General features: G+C 39.8%; 1 protein-coding gene across 3 annotated transcripts in view; it reads left to right on the top strand.

Annotated features, from left to right (window-relative positions):
* Window positions 1-655: 655 nt before the first annotated feature.
* Window positions 656-18,399, top strand: part of RECK (reversion inducing cysteine rich protein with kazal motifs) — a 74,213-nt gene continuing 56,469 nt past the window's right edge. For 2 of the 3 annotated variants that reach the window (XM_045882677.3, XM_064578951.1), the window contains exons 1-4: window positions 656-823; window positions 13,075-13,133; window positions 15,831-15,905; window positions 16,823-16,859. In XM_045882677.3, coding sequence (XP_045738633.1) covers window positions 724-823; window positions 13,075-13,133; window positions 15,831-15,905; window positions 16,823-16,859 — 271 coding nt within the window. In that variant the 5' untranslated portion in view covers window positions 656-723. Of the gene's footprint in view, window positions 824-13,074; window positions 13,134-15,181; window positions 15,216-15,830; window positions 15,906-16,822; window positions 16,860-18,399 lie in introns of all 3 variants that reach the window. The other variant, XM_064578949.1, reaches the window with a different exon arrangement.

Consider the following 18,399-nt stretch of genomic DNA (forward strand, 5'->3'; position numbering starts at 1 on the left):
ACAACCATTCCAACACTCGCCTTTTCCTAATAGGAATAAGTACTTTTTAAAAAAATTTTATTTTATTATGTTATGTTAATCACCATAACAGTACATCAAAGACACATACAGGCTACGTGTGCCAAAGAGCTTTGGTGGTGAAATTGTCCCTGGGTCCTGTTAGGAGACTGTGTCTTCGGCAGTGCCCCTCAGATTTTAGGGGAGGTCAAGTTGACCCGAGTGCTTTCTTTGCGTGTGAGGCAGCGTCTGGGCAGAAAGGATATTAAGAGGCTCATTGAGGGTAAAGAGAAGTGAAAGGAAGAGGTCCCTTTGGTTCAGCCTTGGACTATGCCCTAGTTCTCAGGCGAACTTAAGAGTGTGATCTTGGCAGGTCAGTCTCCTCTCTGAGCTTCAGTGAACCCAGCTGCAAAGCTCAGGAGGCGGTAAAGGTGTTGAAAGGGCCTTTCCAGCTCTGACACCTTCTGACCCCGCACTTGGGGAACCCTGTCTGCGTGACTCCTCAGCAGAAGCCCACGCACAGCTGGGCCTTAACAAAGAGCCGGGGTCTCGGGAATGTTCCCGCCCCCAGCAGGTTTTGGAAACTCCCAGAGGCCGAGGGGCGGGGCTTGAGAGCGCCGCAGCCAATCAATAAAGGTCCAGGCCGCCGGGGCGGGGCTTCCGCGAGCAGCGGCGGCTGCCAGGCTGGGTCCGAGCATCCCGCGGCTCCGGACCCCCGGCCCGGACATGGCGGCGGTCCCGGCCTCCCCGCGAGGCGCGCTGCTGCTTCTTCTGGCCGTGGCGGGGGTCGCGGAGGTGGCAGGGGGCCTGGCCCCTGGCAGTGCGGGTGAGTAACTGCTAGAGCAGCGGTTCGGGGCGGTCCAGGGCGGCCGCCTCAGCGCTCCAAGATGGCGCGAGGCAGGGGGCGGGGGTGCCCGCGACCCCCGGACCTGGCCCAAGTCCGGTGACCCAGGGTCCGGACGTCCCGGCAGGCGGGAGGGGGCTCTGAGACGGCACGAGCGAGGAGCCCTCTCCACCCTCGCTCTCTCCGCACCGAACGTCTGCTGCACTGGGGACGGTGACCCGGGTTCGAGGCCTTGCCCTGTCACCCACGGGACAGGGGCCCCCGTCTCGGCCCTCACCCCCACAGCGGACTCGGGTCTGCCGGAACTGGTGAAATGCCTTTGCCCAGGACGGTCGCGAGGGTTGGATGGGATTTCCGAGGTACAGCTGCCTTACCGCCGCCCTGGCCAGTTATTGTAACTTGACCTACGGTTCAGAAAGGCAGACCTCAGGCGGCGAGCGTTATGGGCCCCACAGCCTACCAGGTTCAAGTCTCTGAAGAGAATGGGCCCGAGCCTGCTCAATCCAATTCTGCTGCCATCCGCGGTGGGTGCACGGTTTGTCCAAGGTAGCGCTGGGCTCTGGCGGGAGATAGATTAAAAATCAATAAACTGTTTTCTGGGGGCTGTTGGGCTTAAGGAGAGTTGTGTTCCTGCTCTTAAGGAATTAAACCAAGAATGGATAAGAAATTGTTCAGTGCTTCCCACTTTCTGGGCTTTAGGAGTTGATGCCAACTCTTGTCCCCTCGAGAGCTCTGTAGGAGGTGGGGTACAGCAGGACTCAAGCCGCTGGGATTCAAGGTAGACGTGTCCAGAGGAGATGGAAGACTGGGTGCACAGAGGGAGAGAGATGACATCCATCTAGGATGGGAGGAAAATTGAATGATCCCCCGATTGCACAAACATTAGAAGATGGCTGGGATTTATACAAGCAAAGCGGAGAAGTGCATTGCCTACAGGGAGAGACACCTAGAACAAGCAAAATCAACCCCAACAAGGTTTTAAGATAACTTAAAATGTTAAAGGTTTTGTTTGTTTGTTTTTTAAGACAATAAAGTACTTGAAGAAGGGAGAGAATTGTGTCAGGTACCTGGGATTAGATAGTTAATTGTAACTGGGTTCTAAATTTGGCTGTTGGGCGCCTGGGTGGCTCAGTCGGTTAAGCGACTGCCTTCGGCTCAGGTCATGATCCTGGAGTCCCGGGATCGAGTCCCGCATCGGGCTCCCTGCTCGGCAGGGAGTCTGTTTCTCCCTCTGACCCTCCTCCCTCTCATGCTCTCTGTCCCTCGTTCTCTCTCTCTCAAATAAATAAATAAATAAAATAATAAATAAATAAATAAATTTGGCTGTCAATTAGACATCAAAGGAGAGAGAGGGAGAGAGAGAATGAGAATATGCTGTGTATATTTGGCTAAATCAGCTGACCTTTCTGGGCCCCATTTTTCTCATTAAGTTGATCTAAAGCACTTCCAAAGTTATGGTCCATGGAATACTAGTTGTCCATTCTCATCCCACAACCACTTGATTCTGTGGAGTAATTAAGAATATTTGAACAAGTTACTTAGCCTTAGTCTTTTTGTGCATTGATATCCACATTAATTATATATAGTACCTTATGGATTTTATTGTGAGAATTAATTGAAGTAATACATGTATAGAATTTAGAATAGTGTATAGTAAGCACTGAAACGTTAACTATTAAATAAGCTTGGGAAACACTGCACATTGTACCTTTTTTTATAAATTCACAAAACATGTTAGACTCACAATAAAGGTACAAGGATTCTTTTTACGGTAATGAAAATGTTCTTAAGTAGTTGTGATGTTTGCACAACTCTGTGAATATTTTATTTTAAAAACAACTAAACTATACACTTTAAAAGGGTGCATTTAATGGTATGTGATTGTTAATGTATAAACTGAGGCATATTAAACATTTTAAGAGTTTAAATAAAACATTGATTTGAATCAAGTAGCACCAAACAGGAAGTGACAGGAGCTAGCGGAAAGATTTTGATAGAGAAGAGGTAGAAGCAAAGCAAGGAAATTATTTAATTGGCTATAGCTTAAGTGGATGCCTTATTGGGAAAGCCTAGGTGGCTGTTTGTGATTGGTTGTCCTTAGGTTTTGATTTCTTTCTTTTTTTTTTTTTAAAGATTTTATTTATTTATTTGAGAGAGAGAGAGAATGAGAGAGAGCACGAGAGGGAAGAGGGCAAAGGGGGAAGCAGACCCCCCTCTGAGCAGGGAGCCCGATGCGGGACTCGATCCCGGGACTCCAGGATCATGACCTGAGCCGAAGGCAGTCGCTTAACCAACTGATCCACCCAAGCGCCCGTTAGGTTTTGATTTCTTTTTTTTTTTTTTTAAGATTTTATTTATTTATTTGAGAGAGAGAGAATGAGAGACAGAGAGCATGAGAGGGAGGAGGGTCAGAGGGAGAAGCAGACTCCCTGCCAAGCAGGGAGCCTGATGCGGGACTCGATCCCGGGACTCCAGGATCATGACCTGAGCCGAAGGCAGTCGCTTAACCAACTGAGCCACCCAGGCGCCCTGGTTTTGATTTCTTAACCTTGAGGCATTATAGGCTTAGGTTTTGGTTTGCTTAAGTAGGCTATCAAGGCATTAAATAACCACTTCAGTCTAATGGCTTCCTTGCTTTATTAATTTAACATGATTTATATTTCAATAAAATTATTATAGAAAGAAAGAAAAGCTTGTTTGCTTATGAACTCTTTTTGTTCATGATACCTAAAGGACATTAGAAAATGCTGAGCTACATAATTTCTAAAGACCCTTCCAGCTCTAAAAATCCATAACAACATATCGTTTGCATTGTTTGATAAAAAGAAAAATTCCAAGTTTGATCTAAAAATGAGATTTGTCCTGTGTTCTAAATTCTAGGAAGCATTTATTACCTGGTCCTTACATAAAGGACATTGAGTAATACAATGGACAAAAGCTTCCATTGTGATTTTGTAGAAAGTGTGGGAAAAGTTCTTCAATCCTAAATAAAAATTGAGAACAGAATATTCAATTGTATTTCAGTGAAGGTCTGGCTCTTATTGCTGATCAGACAGTCTTTTTTCTCTCCAAGTCTGGGTATTCCTATATATCCTCTGGTATAAGGCTTTACTTAGAAGTCTTATCTGTTCTTAGAAATTTTTATTGCTATTACTGGGGGTGGAGGTGATTATTACTAGCTCAGTGATTATTATCTCTTGTGAAGTTTGGGCACACCTTCTACATTGGTGTAATGCCACTCTTTGTATCCCAGTGTACTTTCCAGTCCTAGCACCACCTCCCCCCCCCCCCCCCCCCACCGCCGCCATTTCTGATGTTCTCTTTGAAGGATGGGATGGGACCCTATGCTGTGGTCTCAGGATCTGTGTGTCATGGCATCTGATAGTAGCTCTGTTTCTATTTAAGATGTTTTGTAATGTTACAAAAAAGGAAAGATGAGACATTAAGGGCTAAATTTCAATAAGTTGACATTTAAGGAATTATGTAATAGTCAACCTAGAATCCTGAAAAAGAATGTAATGAATTTTAAGTTAGAAAAAGCAAACATCTATCTGGAGGAAAGTAATAAAAAGCAGATTCTCTTCCCAAAGACATATCTTGGCCCACATTGTGGAAAGAGCTAGGATTGGTGATAGACCAGATATGACAGTTTATCCTGGTATGCTGCTCAGAGTTCCTGTCTCATATCCATAGATTTAAGCAATCTCAATAACCATACTTTTCACTGTGTGCCTCTTCTAGAAGAAAATGGGACGATGTCAAGGAGGTGGTTTTTATACACTTTAAATGTGGTTTTTAAAAGAGCAAAACAGGGCGCCTGGGTGGCTCAGTTGGTTAAGCAACTGCCTTCGGCTCAGGTCATGATCCTGGAGTCCCAGGATCGAGTCCTGCATCGGGATCCCTGCTCAGCGGGGAGTCTGCTTCTCCCTCTGACCCTCCCCCCTCTCATGCTCTCTGTCTCTCATTCTCTCTCTCAAATAAATAAATAAAATCTTTAAAAAAAAATAAAAAATAAAAAAAAATAAAAGAGCAAAACATCCCACAGAGGTTTGTTTATTCAAAAAAAAGTATTGAGTGCTTGCTAGATGTTAGGCACTGTTCTAAGTACAGAATTGCTTCTCTCAAGGAGCTTACATTCTACCAGAGGAAAGATAGACAATAAACAGATAAATAAAATGATTTTTGATAGTGATAAGTATGCTGTGAAGGAAACCAGCTGATAACAGAATTGTGGGGGGGGGGTTCTTTACATAGTGATGACAAGAGAGGCCTCTTTGGGAAGATAAAGTTCAAAAACAAAATCTGAAGACTGCAGGTCTAAGACAGGGATAGGGACCAGAAAGTGCAGAGGCCCAAAGACAAGAAGGAACCAGTATGGTTGCAACATAGTGAGCCTGAGAGTGGGCTAGGGCTAACAGTACTGAGCCTTGCAAAAAGCCACATGAGGATTATGAATTTTATTCCTTGTGCAGAAAGAAACCAATAGACTATTATGTAAGAGATGTAAGCTTTGATTTATATTTTAGATCACTCTGGCTGCTGAATGAAAAAAAGTGATTGTAGTGGAGTAGGAGTAACAGCAGTTTGACTGGAAGAAGCCCTCTGCAGAAGGCGAAGCAGGAGATAGTGGTGATTTACAGTGAAGTGGTGGTGGAGATAAAAGAGAGATTCAGGATACCACTGATGGATCAGATGTGGGAAGTGAGGGAAGGAGAAATTAAAGATTACTTGTAGATTTTTACCTTGAGCAGTTTAGTAAAAAGTGATGCCATTTACTGAAGCCTGGAAGATGGGGAGGAGCACAGATTGGAGGAAGGTTGGCAAGGTGAGCCAAGAAGAGCATCAAAAGTTCCGGTTTTGTATATGTTTAAGATGGATATTAGGAATAACTGCTCTAGGTCCATTTCATACCTGTCAGTAATCAATTCAGCAAATATTTGTTAAGCTGTTAATAGTGCCAGATACTGTGATAGGTGCAAGGTGTAAAGGGGTAAGCAAAAACAGACATGGTCTCTGCTTTCATGGGGTTTTTTATTTAGTAGGAAATTCAGACGTTAAGTATCATATATATCTTCATTGCTAACATTATGTGGTTGTATTAGTACACATCCATTTCTATTCTAAATGTGAAGAATATATCTGAGGAAAAATGTGATTTAGTTCAGTATATAGCACGTAATATGATGGATGCTGTAAAGCACACAAATAACATGAAAAAGATGTCAAGAAAAGTGTAGTATTAAGAGAAATTCTCTGATCATGGAATATACCACTGGGTGCCAGACATTTATACTTTTAGATTCCTTGTTTTATAGATGGGGGTCCTACAGTGTAGAATAGACAAAGCAAAAATACTGGCTGTTAGCCTCTTTGGGGAGGACCTTACAAGAGTCATTTGCTTTAGTTTTTCAGAATGATGAATGCCTAGGTTATGGCTCTTTTGACCCCTTAAGGGAACAGAAACCAAGGTAGCTCAGGATTAGGGGGCTAGTATATAACATCTAACAGGGAAGCACATAGAAATCCAAAGGTAGGAAATTCAGCAAAGCAGACCTCAGGGACTGCTGTGGGAACCAGAAAGCTGCCAGGAGCTAAAATTACTGTTAGAGATAGTCTCTCTCTACCTTCCATAGCTTCTCTGTGCATCTCTTGCATTTCCCACTCTCCACCAATCAGCTTCCTCCTTTTACTCATCATTTCTGGGCTACCATGAAACTTCAGCTTCCCTAGCCACAGCTCTTCTTGACCTTATGGTTTCAGGGTCCACCACCACCTGGCTGCACACTTCTGTGCCTGAATATATGATTGGGTCCAATTTATCTTTTGACTTAGGCCAAAACCTCATATGTTGCTAAATTATGGGTTGGTCACCAAATGAAATGTGGTACTGAAGTATCCCAGTGGGAGAAATATAATTTTTTGTACTTTTTTCTGATAAAAATCATTGTATAATTAGGAAATTATTACTTATTAACCAATGAATACCATTTTTTGAGCTGAGCAGTATGTTAAATGGATATAAGAAGTTTACAGTCAAACTGGGAGTACCATAAGTACACACATGAAGTGATTAGAGAAGATTTAAATGTTGAAGTTGCCAGTTCTGACTAGAATATCAGGGCCTTCAATAACCAAAAAATCAATAGGGCTTAGAGTTATTGGAGAAGAAAGTCTTACTAAGAGTTGAGGTGGGATTTAAGCCTTGAAAGATGTTCTGGATTTAGGTCAGCAGGGAAAGGGCACTAAACATTTCAGTCAGAAGGCTGTGTTCAAGGTAACTGTAGGCTTTCCTTGTTAAAAAATAATAGAAGGTCAGGGAAGGTAAAGTTACAAGACTTGGAAACCCCCTTTATTAGAAGAGTGACATCATGAGGGGTCTATCTGGCAGTCATATTGGTAATAGAATCAAATGAATATAATTGGCTGTTTTGGCACTGTAGTATAAGGCAAGCAATGGCGAAGGATATCTGTAACTTGCCAATGATTCAGAAAAAAAAAATACATCTGTCTAGATAGATAAATAAAGCAGTATGATGAAATGTTAGCAATGTTGAACCCAGGTAGTGGGTATATGGGTAGTCACTTTACTGTTTGGCTCTTCCTTAGCTGATGATATATTCTGTATAGAAACACAAACACCATGTATTTTTAAAGGAATAAATGTAACAATGCAAGAATGTACTTTTAAGTTGAAGATGTAGTTGTCATTTAAATGTTTTATAAGTGTCAATTTCCAGGCTGTTTTGAAAATAAAAATATGATTAAAAGTAAGATCAGTTTTTTATTATTAAGAAGTCTTTTTATTTAGAATGACCTTTTCCAGTATCAGCTCAGATTTAGTTTTTTTCCTCCTCAACAGTGTGAGATATACATATTCTGTTTTAGTAATTCTTTAGGAAGACATTAATTAGGGGGAATCTTTATTTTCTTTAGAAAAGAAAGCAAGAATGGCTTTTCATTAACTAAATTGAATTATAGCTTTTAGGAGGTTTCTGTGGCAAATTTCCTTTTAACTTCAAAAATCCTATAATTGTATGAATATTTTAGTTTTAGATTAGGCTATTTGTTTTCTTAAGTGCTTGTTGGTCTTAGAAGTTGCATTTTTCTCTTGTGGCTGGAGCATGTGCTTCCTGCTTACTTGCCTATCTTTAGTACACATGTGGCCCAAACTGTTAGTCCTTGATGTTTCTAATTATTGGGTAATTCTGCTTGCATATTTCTAGGTTCCACTAATACCTTCTTAAAGCCAATATACATGGCTTTTAGCAATCTCTTTGGTTTTTATTAATTTTATAATTAATAAAATTAATCTTGGAATAGGGTGCAAAATATGACACTCATCCTTATGTCTTTAATGAAGATAACACCTGAGCTTTTTATTTTCATCATGTCAGTATCGTTTTATTTTTAACTAATTTACGTTTATCTGTTCAATTCCATTTCTTGAGAATAAGCAGAGTTTTAAACTATTTTTCTTGAAGAACAAGAAATTAGATTAGAATCAAATTATAAAAACAAAACATTTCTAGAATTAATTGTCTTCTGTAAAAACATTAGGCCTTGGAGAGTTTTTTTGCACTCTAATTGTTAAATGACCCAATTAATTCATTTTAATAGCTCTAAAAAAGACAAAGACCTTTAGTTGCCACATTAATTGCATTTGAATCCCTTCTCCCCATTCTTAATGAAGTCACGTGAATTGATGTCTATTTGTAGACTTTTATTTCTTGAAAAATATGTGTTAAAGATTCTAAAAAGTTTTGTTGTTTCAAAGGAAAAAAAATGTACACCAATATAATAATGGCTAAGGTTAAGGATAGGGTATGGAAAATATAGTGGGACATACATAGGTCCCCTAGCCTGTTCATGGAGTGTGGCAGCCCTCTCAAGGGAGGAAATGTACTATTAGAGAGGAATGCTCCGTCGGGAGGGGGGAGGGAGTTATTACCAGAAGACTTTGGGCTGCCCTCTGTAATCCCGTATTGTCAGAGTTATCAGAAGGTTTTTGGAAAGGACTAGAAGGAAGTCAAAATGTCAACATAGGTTCTGGCAAGACAGTGGGAGTATAGATCATTTTTCTTCTTATTTTCCAAAGTTTTGGGTTTCTTAATGAAAAAAAGAATTATTTTAAAAGTTTAACTTCAGGGGTCACTACATTGTAAATTTGACCTTAACTATTAAATAGGAAAAAATGGGCTTTTATATTTATATTTTAAATATAACTTTCTATTGTTATTGGACTTTTAATTATAACACATTTTGTTTCTGTTCTAAATAGACCTTTGCTCCAAGAAACTGTTTTTCAAAAATCCCTAGGCCCAAATCAGACTCTTGTCTGCCTGATTGTTTACTTTTTGCTAAGCTTGTGCTTATTGGGACCATATGTTATCCGAGTTATCTTTGCTCATGATCAGCCGGATTTTTTTGCCCTCAAATGACCTTTGTGTTAGAGGATAGTAGAAAGTGGCAACTTCTTCAGCACTTCAAAAGAGCACATCATTATCGCACAAGAGAGCCTTTTTTTGGTTTTGTTTTGTTTTTCTTTTTCCTATCTGCCCTTCTCATTCTAATGAGTAATGAGACTGGGGACATAACTAGAATCTTAGCAGATGCGGGGAGCATGGTGTGGCATGGCAGGGGAGAAGGGATTTTGAGAAAGCCTCATGAGTGATTGCCCCACTTATACCCTGTTTTATGGAGAACAATTTCCAGTTTTGAACGTAGAAGGCTTGTTGTTGAGATCTAAAGAGCTCTTCATTTATTCATCTATTCGTTCATTTTCCTCCAATACAAATCCTACCTTCAATCAAAAAAGCTCTGCTTTCATCTAATTTGTGTACTGAAATTGTATAGATTGCATTTGAGGAGATTATGTTGCAACTTTTTTATATTTTATTTATTTATTTATTTAAAATATTTTATTCATTTGAGACACAGAGATAGAGAGAGAGAAAGCATGAGCAGGGAGAGAGGAAGAGGGAGAGGGAGAAGCAGGCTCCCCTCTGAGCCAGGAGCCTGATGTGGGGCTCGATCCCAGGACCCTGGGATCACGACCTGAGCCGAAGGCAGACGCCCAACCATCTGAGCCACCCAGGCACCCGCAAAGTTTTTATATTTTAAACCATTGTATCAGATCCAGCTGCCTGAAATGTAATACTTTCATCTTGTCTCTTGATAGCCCCCAATCAATCCAGCTATATCTTTTTTCCAGTCAGGTACACTCTAGAATAATAACATCTCCCTGCTGTTTATTTCTATAGACCATTTATGCATTTCTTGGCCTGTAATGCTGCTTGGCAATGTTTTTCCTTTTCTCTAATTTGATGTTTCTCAAACTGGCATTCTGAAATGTTAGTAAGTGGCATGAAAAAAGTGTTCTGTGCTCTGAGAAGTCTGTCTACTTAGATCTCTTTTTGGGAAATTAGTAATGTATAAACATATTAAAGGCTTTAAGAAGTCCTGCAATAAGGAATTCTCTTTAACTTTTTTTAATCCTTCATTTCCCAGTTCTTTGAACATGAAACGTTTTCTCCTGAGGGGTAGATATTAACAACTCATGAATAGAATACAAGTTTGAAAAACGTATTTATAGTTGCCTCCTTTCTCTGTTCTCCAAAGTGACTACTCCACACTTCCACAGTTTCACCTCAAGCCCCCAACCCCATCTCAACCCTTTTTGTTTTCAGACCCAATCTGTGTTTCACTGAGAAAATGGAGGCCATCAACTTTCCTCATAATTTATTAGTGTCCTTATATCCTTTCCTCTTGTCTAGACTTCGTTTTACCATCAGACTGTAACCTGATAAAGTCAGAGAACATAACATTTATTTATTTATTTTTAAGATTTTATTTATTTGACACGCAGAGAGCGAGCACAAGTAGGCAGAGTGGCAGGCAGAGGGAGAGGGAGAAGCAGACTCCCCGCTGAGCAGGAAGCCCGATGCGACTCGATCCCAGGACCCTGGGATCACGACCCGAGCTGAAGGCAGATGTTCAACTGACTGAGCCACCCAGGCGCCCCAGAACATAACATTTATTCACTATTGCATCCCTTGCCCCCAACTCAATGCCCTTTCTTTCTTTCTTTCTTTCTTTCTTTCTTTCTTTCTTTCTTTCTTTCTTTCTTTCTTTCTAAGATTTTATTTATTTGAGAGAGAGCACGAGGAAGGGCAGAGGCAGAGGGAGAAGCAGACTCCCCACTGAGCAGGGAGCCTGATGCGAGACTCAATCCCAGGACCCCAGGATCATGACCTGAGCCGAAGGCAGATGCTTAACCAACTGAGCCGCCCAGGCGCCCCTCAGTGCCTTTTCTTAAACCCGTATCCCTTTCCAGCAGTCACCTCATTTCTCCAATATTCTGTTTCAGCCACAACTGTGTGGTATGGAAGTTCAATTCTGGCACTAACCACCCAGAGTTAGAACAGACTCCACAAGTTAAAGGGCATGGTCCCCAACAAGACAGTACTTACCCCAGACGCCAGCCACACTTAGGCGGTCCCCAGGCCACCCACACTTTTGAACAACTGGCTATAAATCCAGGCTTCTCACAACCACCTCAAAATCAGTAATTCACTAGAATGATGCACAGAGCTCAGGGCAGCGCTCTAGTTATGATTACAGTTTTATTATAAAGGATACAAATCAGGAGGACCAGCCAAATGAAGAGACACACAGGGTGAGGTCTGGGAGGAAATACGGAGCTTTTGTGTCTTCTCCTCACGGAATCAGTGTGTATCACCCTCCTGGCACATCAGTGTCTTCATCACCTAGGAAAGGTCCACTGAGCTCCAGTATCTAGTGTTCATTGGGATTTCATCACATAGACATGATTGATTTGATTATTGGCCATATGGGTTGAACTTGATCTTCATCCCCCTGTCTTGCTAGAGGTTGGGCTGCTATCACGGAGCTCAAAGTCCCAACCTTCTAACCTTCTAATCAAATGGCTGGTCTATCTGGCATGTCAGTCCCCATCCTGAAGCTATCTGGGGGTTGGGGGGGTGTCACCTCATTAGCATAACAAAGAAACACCTCTTACTCTAGAAATTCCAAGGGTTAGAGTCTTCCTCCCAGGAATCGGGGACAAAGGCCAACTGCAAATGGAGGGTTTTTCCTTCCCTTGATCCTGCATCCTTCCGTAACCACTGCTCTTTTTTTCCCCTCCCATTTCTTTTCTTTTCTTTTTTTTTTTTTAAGATTTATTTATTTGAGAGAGAGAGAGCAGGGAAGGGGCAGAGCGGGGGGGGGGGGGGGGAGAGAATCCCAAGCAGACTACCCGCTGAGCGTGGAGCCCTTCTCAGGGACTCAATCCCTGAGATCATGACCTGAGCAGAAATCAAGAGTTGGACGCTTAACTGACTGCACCACCCGGGTGCCCCTTCCCTCTCATTTCTGCCAGACTTATTGAGAGCTAATGTTTCTTGTTTATACTTCCTCACGTCTGGTTTACTCCTTAATATCATCCACTTCTAGCTCCACAGAAAGTACCCTGTGAAGGTTACCAAGTGGCCTCCTATTTAGTAAATCCATTTCCTTTTTTTGAGTCTTCAATCTAACCTGTATGTTTTGGTACATGCCACTAACTATTCCCTCTTCTGTAATGCTACTCTCTCGAGGCTGACCTGTCTGACTGTTCCATCTCAGTGTCTTTTCTTGTTTCTTCCCATGTCTCAGATTTGGTGTTCTTTAGAATTTGGTGCTGTGATGACTTCTTACTAGAAACTCTCCCTAGGCAATGTCTTTTGTTTCCATATATCTCCTTTATGCTGATGACTTTCAACTTGGATCTTTCAGCTTGGCTTTACCTGCAATCCAGGCTTAGATTTCTGACTTTACTGCTATTCCATCTGGATGTCCTATAGGAACCTTAAATTTAACATGTCCAAAACAAAATTCATTGCCTTTTTATCACTTAGTCATACATTATAGGTATAATAATAGAATATAGCCTATAGGGTAATTATAAGGATTGAATGAGATAATGCTTAAAGAAAACTTAATAAAATTCTGGTACATAGAAAGTACACATGACAGTCTCCACTATTAGCCTGCAAGCTTCTTGAGGGCAGGGACCATGTGCTCAGACAACACTGTCCTTGATTTGTAAAAGTTTGTTGAGTTAAAATGAATAATAATAATCTGTTGAATAAATATTTTGTGTAGCCATCTGATTTAGTTTAGTCATCTTGTTTATTTAACAGTGGGCAACATCTGGTGTTTATTTTTTCTCCTAGGTGCACTGTGTTGTAATCATTCAAAGGATAATCAAATGTGCCATGATGTATGTGAACAGGTAAGCATACATAATAATTGTTGAGGTTATGTGGCTGTTTATTAAGTATAATTGTTTTGGAGAAATCTGCTGGACAGCACCTTAACCAAGTCATCACAGTTCACATCACCAATAATGAAACAAATTAATATGTGTCTGCTGACATAATGCACTGAAAAGAAGCACAGCATCTTAAGTAGCATTCCTGTCAAAAATATATAACCTGAATCATGAAGAAAAAATAAGGCAAAGCAAGATTGAGAGATATTCCTCAAAACAACAGCCTGTACTCTTCAAAGTCGTCAGGGTTAAGAAACTTGCAGATTAAAGGGAACTACAGAAATATGACAACTAAATGCAATATACAATCTTGGATTGGATCCTGGAATTAAAAAAAGGTTGCTATAAAGGACATTATTGGGATAAATTGGTGAAATTTGAATATGAACTATAATAATAATGAATCAATGCTATGATCCTAAATTTGGTGATTGTATTACAGTGACATAGGACAGTGTCCTTGTTCTTGGGAGATACATGCTGGGATTTGGAATGAATGATCATGTCTGTAATGAATTCTAAAATGTTTCATCAAAATACAATAATATCTGTATATGTAGAGAGTTAAAGCAAATGTTGCAAAATTTTAATAATGAGTAATTAGATGAAGACTATGTGAGTGTTCTTGAAACTTTCCTGTAGGTTTGAATTTTTCTGATTGAGCCTTTTAAATCAAGTTCCACCGAGACACAATACCTGTTTATAAAGTCTTAACCTTCTTTCATCATCTTGGTTGTGCAGTTCTGGCCTTGGCACTTGAGAACAAATGGCCTCAAGTATCTTTTGAAGAGTTTTCAGTAATGTGGATTTTGTCACTTCCTAAAATATAGAGAGCTACCTAATTGGAATTAAAACTTCTCTCAAACAATATTACGAATTTATTTATTTATTTTTAAAGATTGTATTTATTTATTTGAGAGAGAGAGAGCCCATGCGTGCACGAGTGGAGGTGGGGGGGTGGAATGGGGGGGCGGGGGGGAGGTGGGGTAGAGGGAGGAGGGGCAGAAGGGGAGGGATGAGCAGACTCCTTGCTGAGTGTGGAGTGTGATGCTGGGTTAGGGGCTGGATCCCACAACCCTGAGATCACAACCTGAGCCAAAACCAAGAGTTAGCTGCTCGACCAACTGAACCACCCAGGTGCCTCTCAAACAATATTATGAATTTAGAAAGATTTTGCAAGATACTCTTTAATTATAAAACAAGACAGTGACTCAGCTCATCTGAGTACATGAATTCATGTCAAAACACTATGGCAAATTAAGTTTTCTGCAAATTTATTGTAAGAACAACAGCTTTTAAAAGCAAAAATGGCTCTTGGATGGTGTCATCATAGGGAGCTGAAGCACTGCTTTCCTGACTTTGCTTATTTGATGAATAAATCTGGTCATTTACCCTGTAGAGTTTCTCACAATCTGAATTATGCTATTTGCAACTCCATGGTACCATTTAATATATTCCCCTTCCCTTTATATTTCTTAGTAATTGGTAGGTAGATTTAGAGCAGAGCTATCCAATAGAGCTTTCTGCAGTGATGAAAATATTCTGTATCTGTGTGATCCAGTATGGTAGCCACTAGCTACATGTGCCAAGTGAACATTTGAAATGTGTTTAGAGAGGTTGAGGAGAAAGAGAAAGAGTTTGAGGAACTGAATTTTAAATTTTATTTAATCTTAATTGATTTAAGTTTAAATTTAGGTAGCCACACATGGCTAACAGTAACCTAATGAGACAGGTCAAGAGGCTTGATCAGATTCAGGTTAGGTTTTGCTTTATTTTGGTTTTGTTTGTTTGTTCAGCAGGTCTTACTCGTAACGTTAGTGTGTCTGATTGTCTCTTTTCGTAATTAACATTATAGTCATTATTGATAATTGCCTAAATGCATTAATTCACTAGTGGTTGCAAAATGGTGATATTCTAGCCCTCGTCACTTATTAACAATAGTTGGTAGTTTGGGAGAAAAAATGGCTACTAAAACTAACTGGAGATAAATCCTTTTTCATTGTCCTTAGCATTCATGGATTTCACAGTCTTGACTATTTGCAGGTAACCATGAAGTTCTATCTCATATATAATCGCTTATAATTTACTGAGACATCAAACTGTAATTGCATTAATTAAAATTCTATTTGGAAGAGAGCCAGTTAGCCTGGTGAATGAACTTGTCAGCTCCTCAGCATCTTTATTAAAAATGGCTTTGTCTCTCTTGGTATTTTATGGAAGCTTATGCCATAATGCTATTGTGAATATTTGTTCTTCACTAATATCAAGGGTATGACATAATCTGTTTTACATTGTTGTCAGTTGACTAAAAGTAGTTTGTAGAACAGTTTAGAATAAACTTATCTTTTTTTCTTTCCTGTTTTCTTTCTTTTTCTCCTTTGTCCTCTAACAGATTTGGTAGCGTGTTTTTTTTCCATTTTTGGTCATTAGAAAAGGGTCTAGACTTGCATATATGGACTTTCTTGATTATTTGCCAAACTAACAAACCATTTAAGAGATGTTACCTCAACTTAATTTAGACCTTTCCAAAGGTTTTCCATTTATAAAAGGAAGTTAGAAAATATTCTAGGCAACTGATAAGTATAGAAGACAACAAATTTTACCTCTTCTTATTTCTTACAGAAAAATGCCACAAAAACTTTTTTTTTTTTTTGTCAGATATTCTCCTCAAAAAGTGAATCCCGACTAAAGCATCTGTTACAGCGAGCCCCAGATTATTGCCCTGAAACAATGGTAGGTCTTGTTTAACTTAACTATGGAAGCTTTTGTCTAAATGAAGCCATCTAATGAGTTAACTTCTAGATTCAGGAAAATTTTCAAAATGATTTGAGTTTGTGATCAAATTAAAATGTTAGATTTAACTAGGTATTTTAAAAAGATCATCACAGAAATTGCTGGTAGAATATTATCTTTGATCTTTTATTGTTTATCCTATGATGTAGATATAAAAATCATATTAAATATAAATGTATTACAGTCTTTAAATTTCATTATAACCATTTAGCTGGAATTTGGAATTTTACTCATTATTTTGATAATTTTATGAAAACCATAATAACTATATCTTGTATTTATTTTGAATTTGAAAAGTTAAATTTGGGGTAAGGGGAAATGTGTGATTTCTCATTATTCCTATCTTCCCGTTTTTTGGTGTACTGTAGATATATTGCTTGCCTCTCTGAATCATGTAACTTAAAATGTCTCCAGTGCTTGGGCCATCCTCAGTGTTTGGGACACTGGTGGGCCAGGCTACGGAATATGAGCTTACGTGAGACCGACTTTTTAGATGTGGTGGCTTGCATTACGTGAGGGAGGAAAAGTTGATCAAACAATTCTGACTGACACATTTGCCTTTACTTGCTCTACAGACACTTCTGTCTTTCACTTAGAAACAGTGATTCCAGTAAGCATCCTCAGTATCCAAACTCATCGTTAGTGCTCTCAGGTGGGAAGATGGGCAGAGAGCAAGCAATATTTTTGCATCTCAGTTTTATTTTTTCTTCCCTGAATGGCTGCTTGATACTCATGTGGTCTTAGAACACTGACTATATAGAGGCAAGCATAATCAAATTACCTGTATATAATTTCTGTGTAAGTTGTCATATTTAGGAACTGGTTATATAAAAGCCTTTTGGTGATTACAATTTTAGGTTGAAATTTGGAGTTGTATGAATTCATCTTTGCCAGGTAAGCAAAGAAGTGTAACATTTAGCACTTTATCTTTAAAAACTTACTTTGTGATTATAAAATCTGTGTCATAGTCCCGTAACTTAATGTATCCCCTTGAGTTCCTATCTTCTCTTTCTTGTAGGCACCCAAATTTTCAAATGTATATTTGAAATTTCAAATGAATTGAATAAATAATTCAATTCATTTGAATTCAAATAAATTGAAATTTCAAATGAAATTCACTCAATCATTAACTGTACTCTTGTCTCTACTTCTTCCATTCTAGTGAAACTGGTCTTTGAAAGAGCACCAAGATCTCATGGTACCTAAATCTTATGGCCTTTTCTCAGTATTCCCTTTGACTGCCCTGCAGCACCTGATATTGTGACCGCTACCTCCTTATGACTCCACCTTAGCCTCATGCATGACCTTATCCTCTCGTACCTTCCCTCTCTGCCACCCCCTCCCCCCCAGGAAGGACCTTGGTTATTCCTGTACGTGGTCCTCTTTTCTCTCTCCACACTTACCCTGGTAATTACTTTCCTTCCCAGAACTGTTAACTAGTCAGCACTGGGAAGATAGCCTTCAAATCTAAGTTGTCACTCACGACTTCTAGACACGTCACCAGGATGGATCTCTGCATCCTGGTGACAACTGAAGTACAAATTTAACCGAACTCATTGGGTGCCTGGGTGGCTCAGTCGTTAAGCGTCTGCCTTCGGTTCAGGTCATGGTCCCAGGGTCCTGGGATGGAGCCCCGCGTCGGGCTTCCTGCTCAGCGGGAAGCCTGCTTCTCCCTCTCCCACTCCCCCTATTTGTATTCCGTCTCTCGCTGTCTCTCTCTCTGTCAAATAAATAAATAAAATCTTTTTTTAAAAAATAAATAAAACCAAACTCATAAGTGCCTGTCTTATGAATGACACTAGACCAGAATCCCTCAAGTTATCTTTGATTGCTTTTTCTTTTTAGCTCCATCGACTCTCTCCTTGTAAAATCTTGGAGCTGTTCTCTCTACTCCTAGTTCAAGCCATTATTATTATTCTCTGAGAATAGAATATTGTAACAACCTTGTAGCTGGTCTTTCAACATATCATAGCTGTCCTCCCCAGCTCCTTAAAAACAAAAACAAAAACAAAAAACCAGACCCTTCAGGGGGGATATCCACTTCCATCAGAATAAAGCCCAAACTCCCTAGCCTGACATTCACAGTCTTCCAGGATTAAAGCTTCCAGTCCTGGTTAAAAAAAGGAAGTATAAGTATAAAGGAAGTATATTTTATGTATCTCTGAACTCTAAAGGCTTTCACACTGTTTGAAGTTTGTATTTCAAACAAATTGGTCTATTTGCCTTCTTGGAATTGCCCATATCCTTGCTTATTCTCCCAATTATCCCTCTACCTAATGTCCTGGAATTATTTATTTATAATTTATATCTCTGATAGATAGAGATGTCTTCATATGTGATCTCCATAATGGGATAATTCTTATATTTTATCTATTTCATAACCCACATAAGACCTAATGGAGTGCTTTGTACATAATACCATAAACCCTTGTTG

This window comes from Mirounga angustirostris, unplaced genomic scaffold (genome assembly GCF_029215605.1).
Source record: "Mirounga angustirostris isolate CCGP_5_RB_7025 unplaced genomic scaffold, mMirAng1.0.hap1 SCAF_15, whole genome shotgun sequence".
Lineage (NCBI taxonomy): Eukaryota > Metazoa > Chordata > Mammalia > Carnivora > Phocidae > Mirounga > Mirounga angustirostris.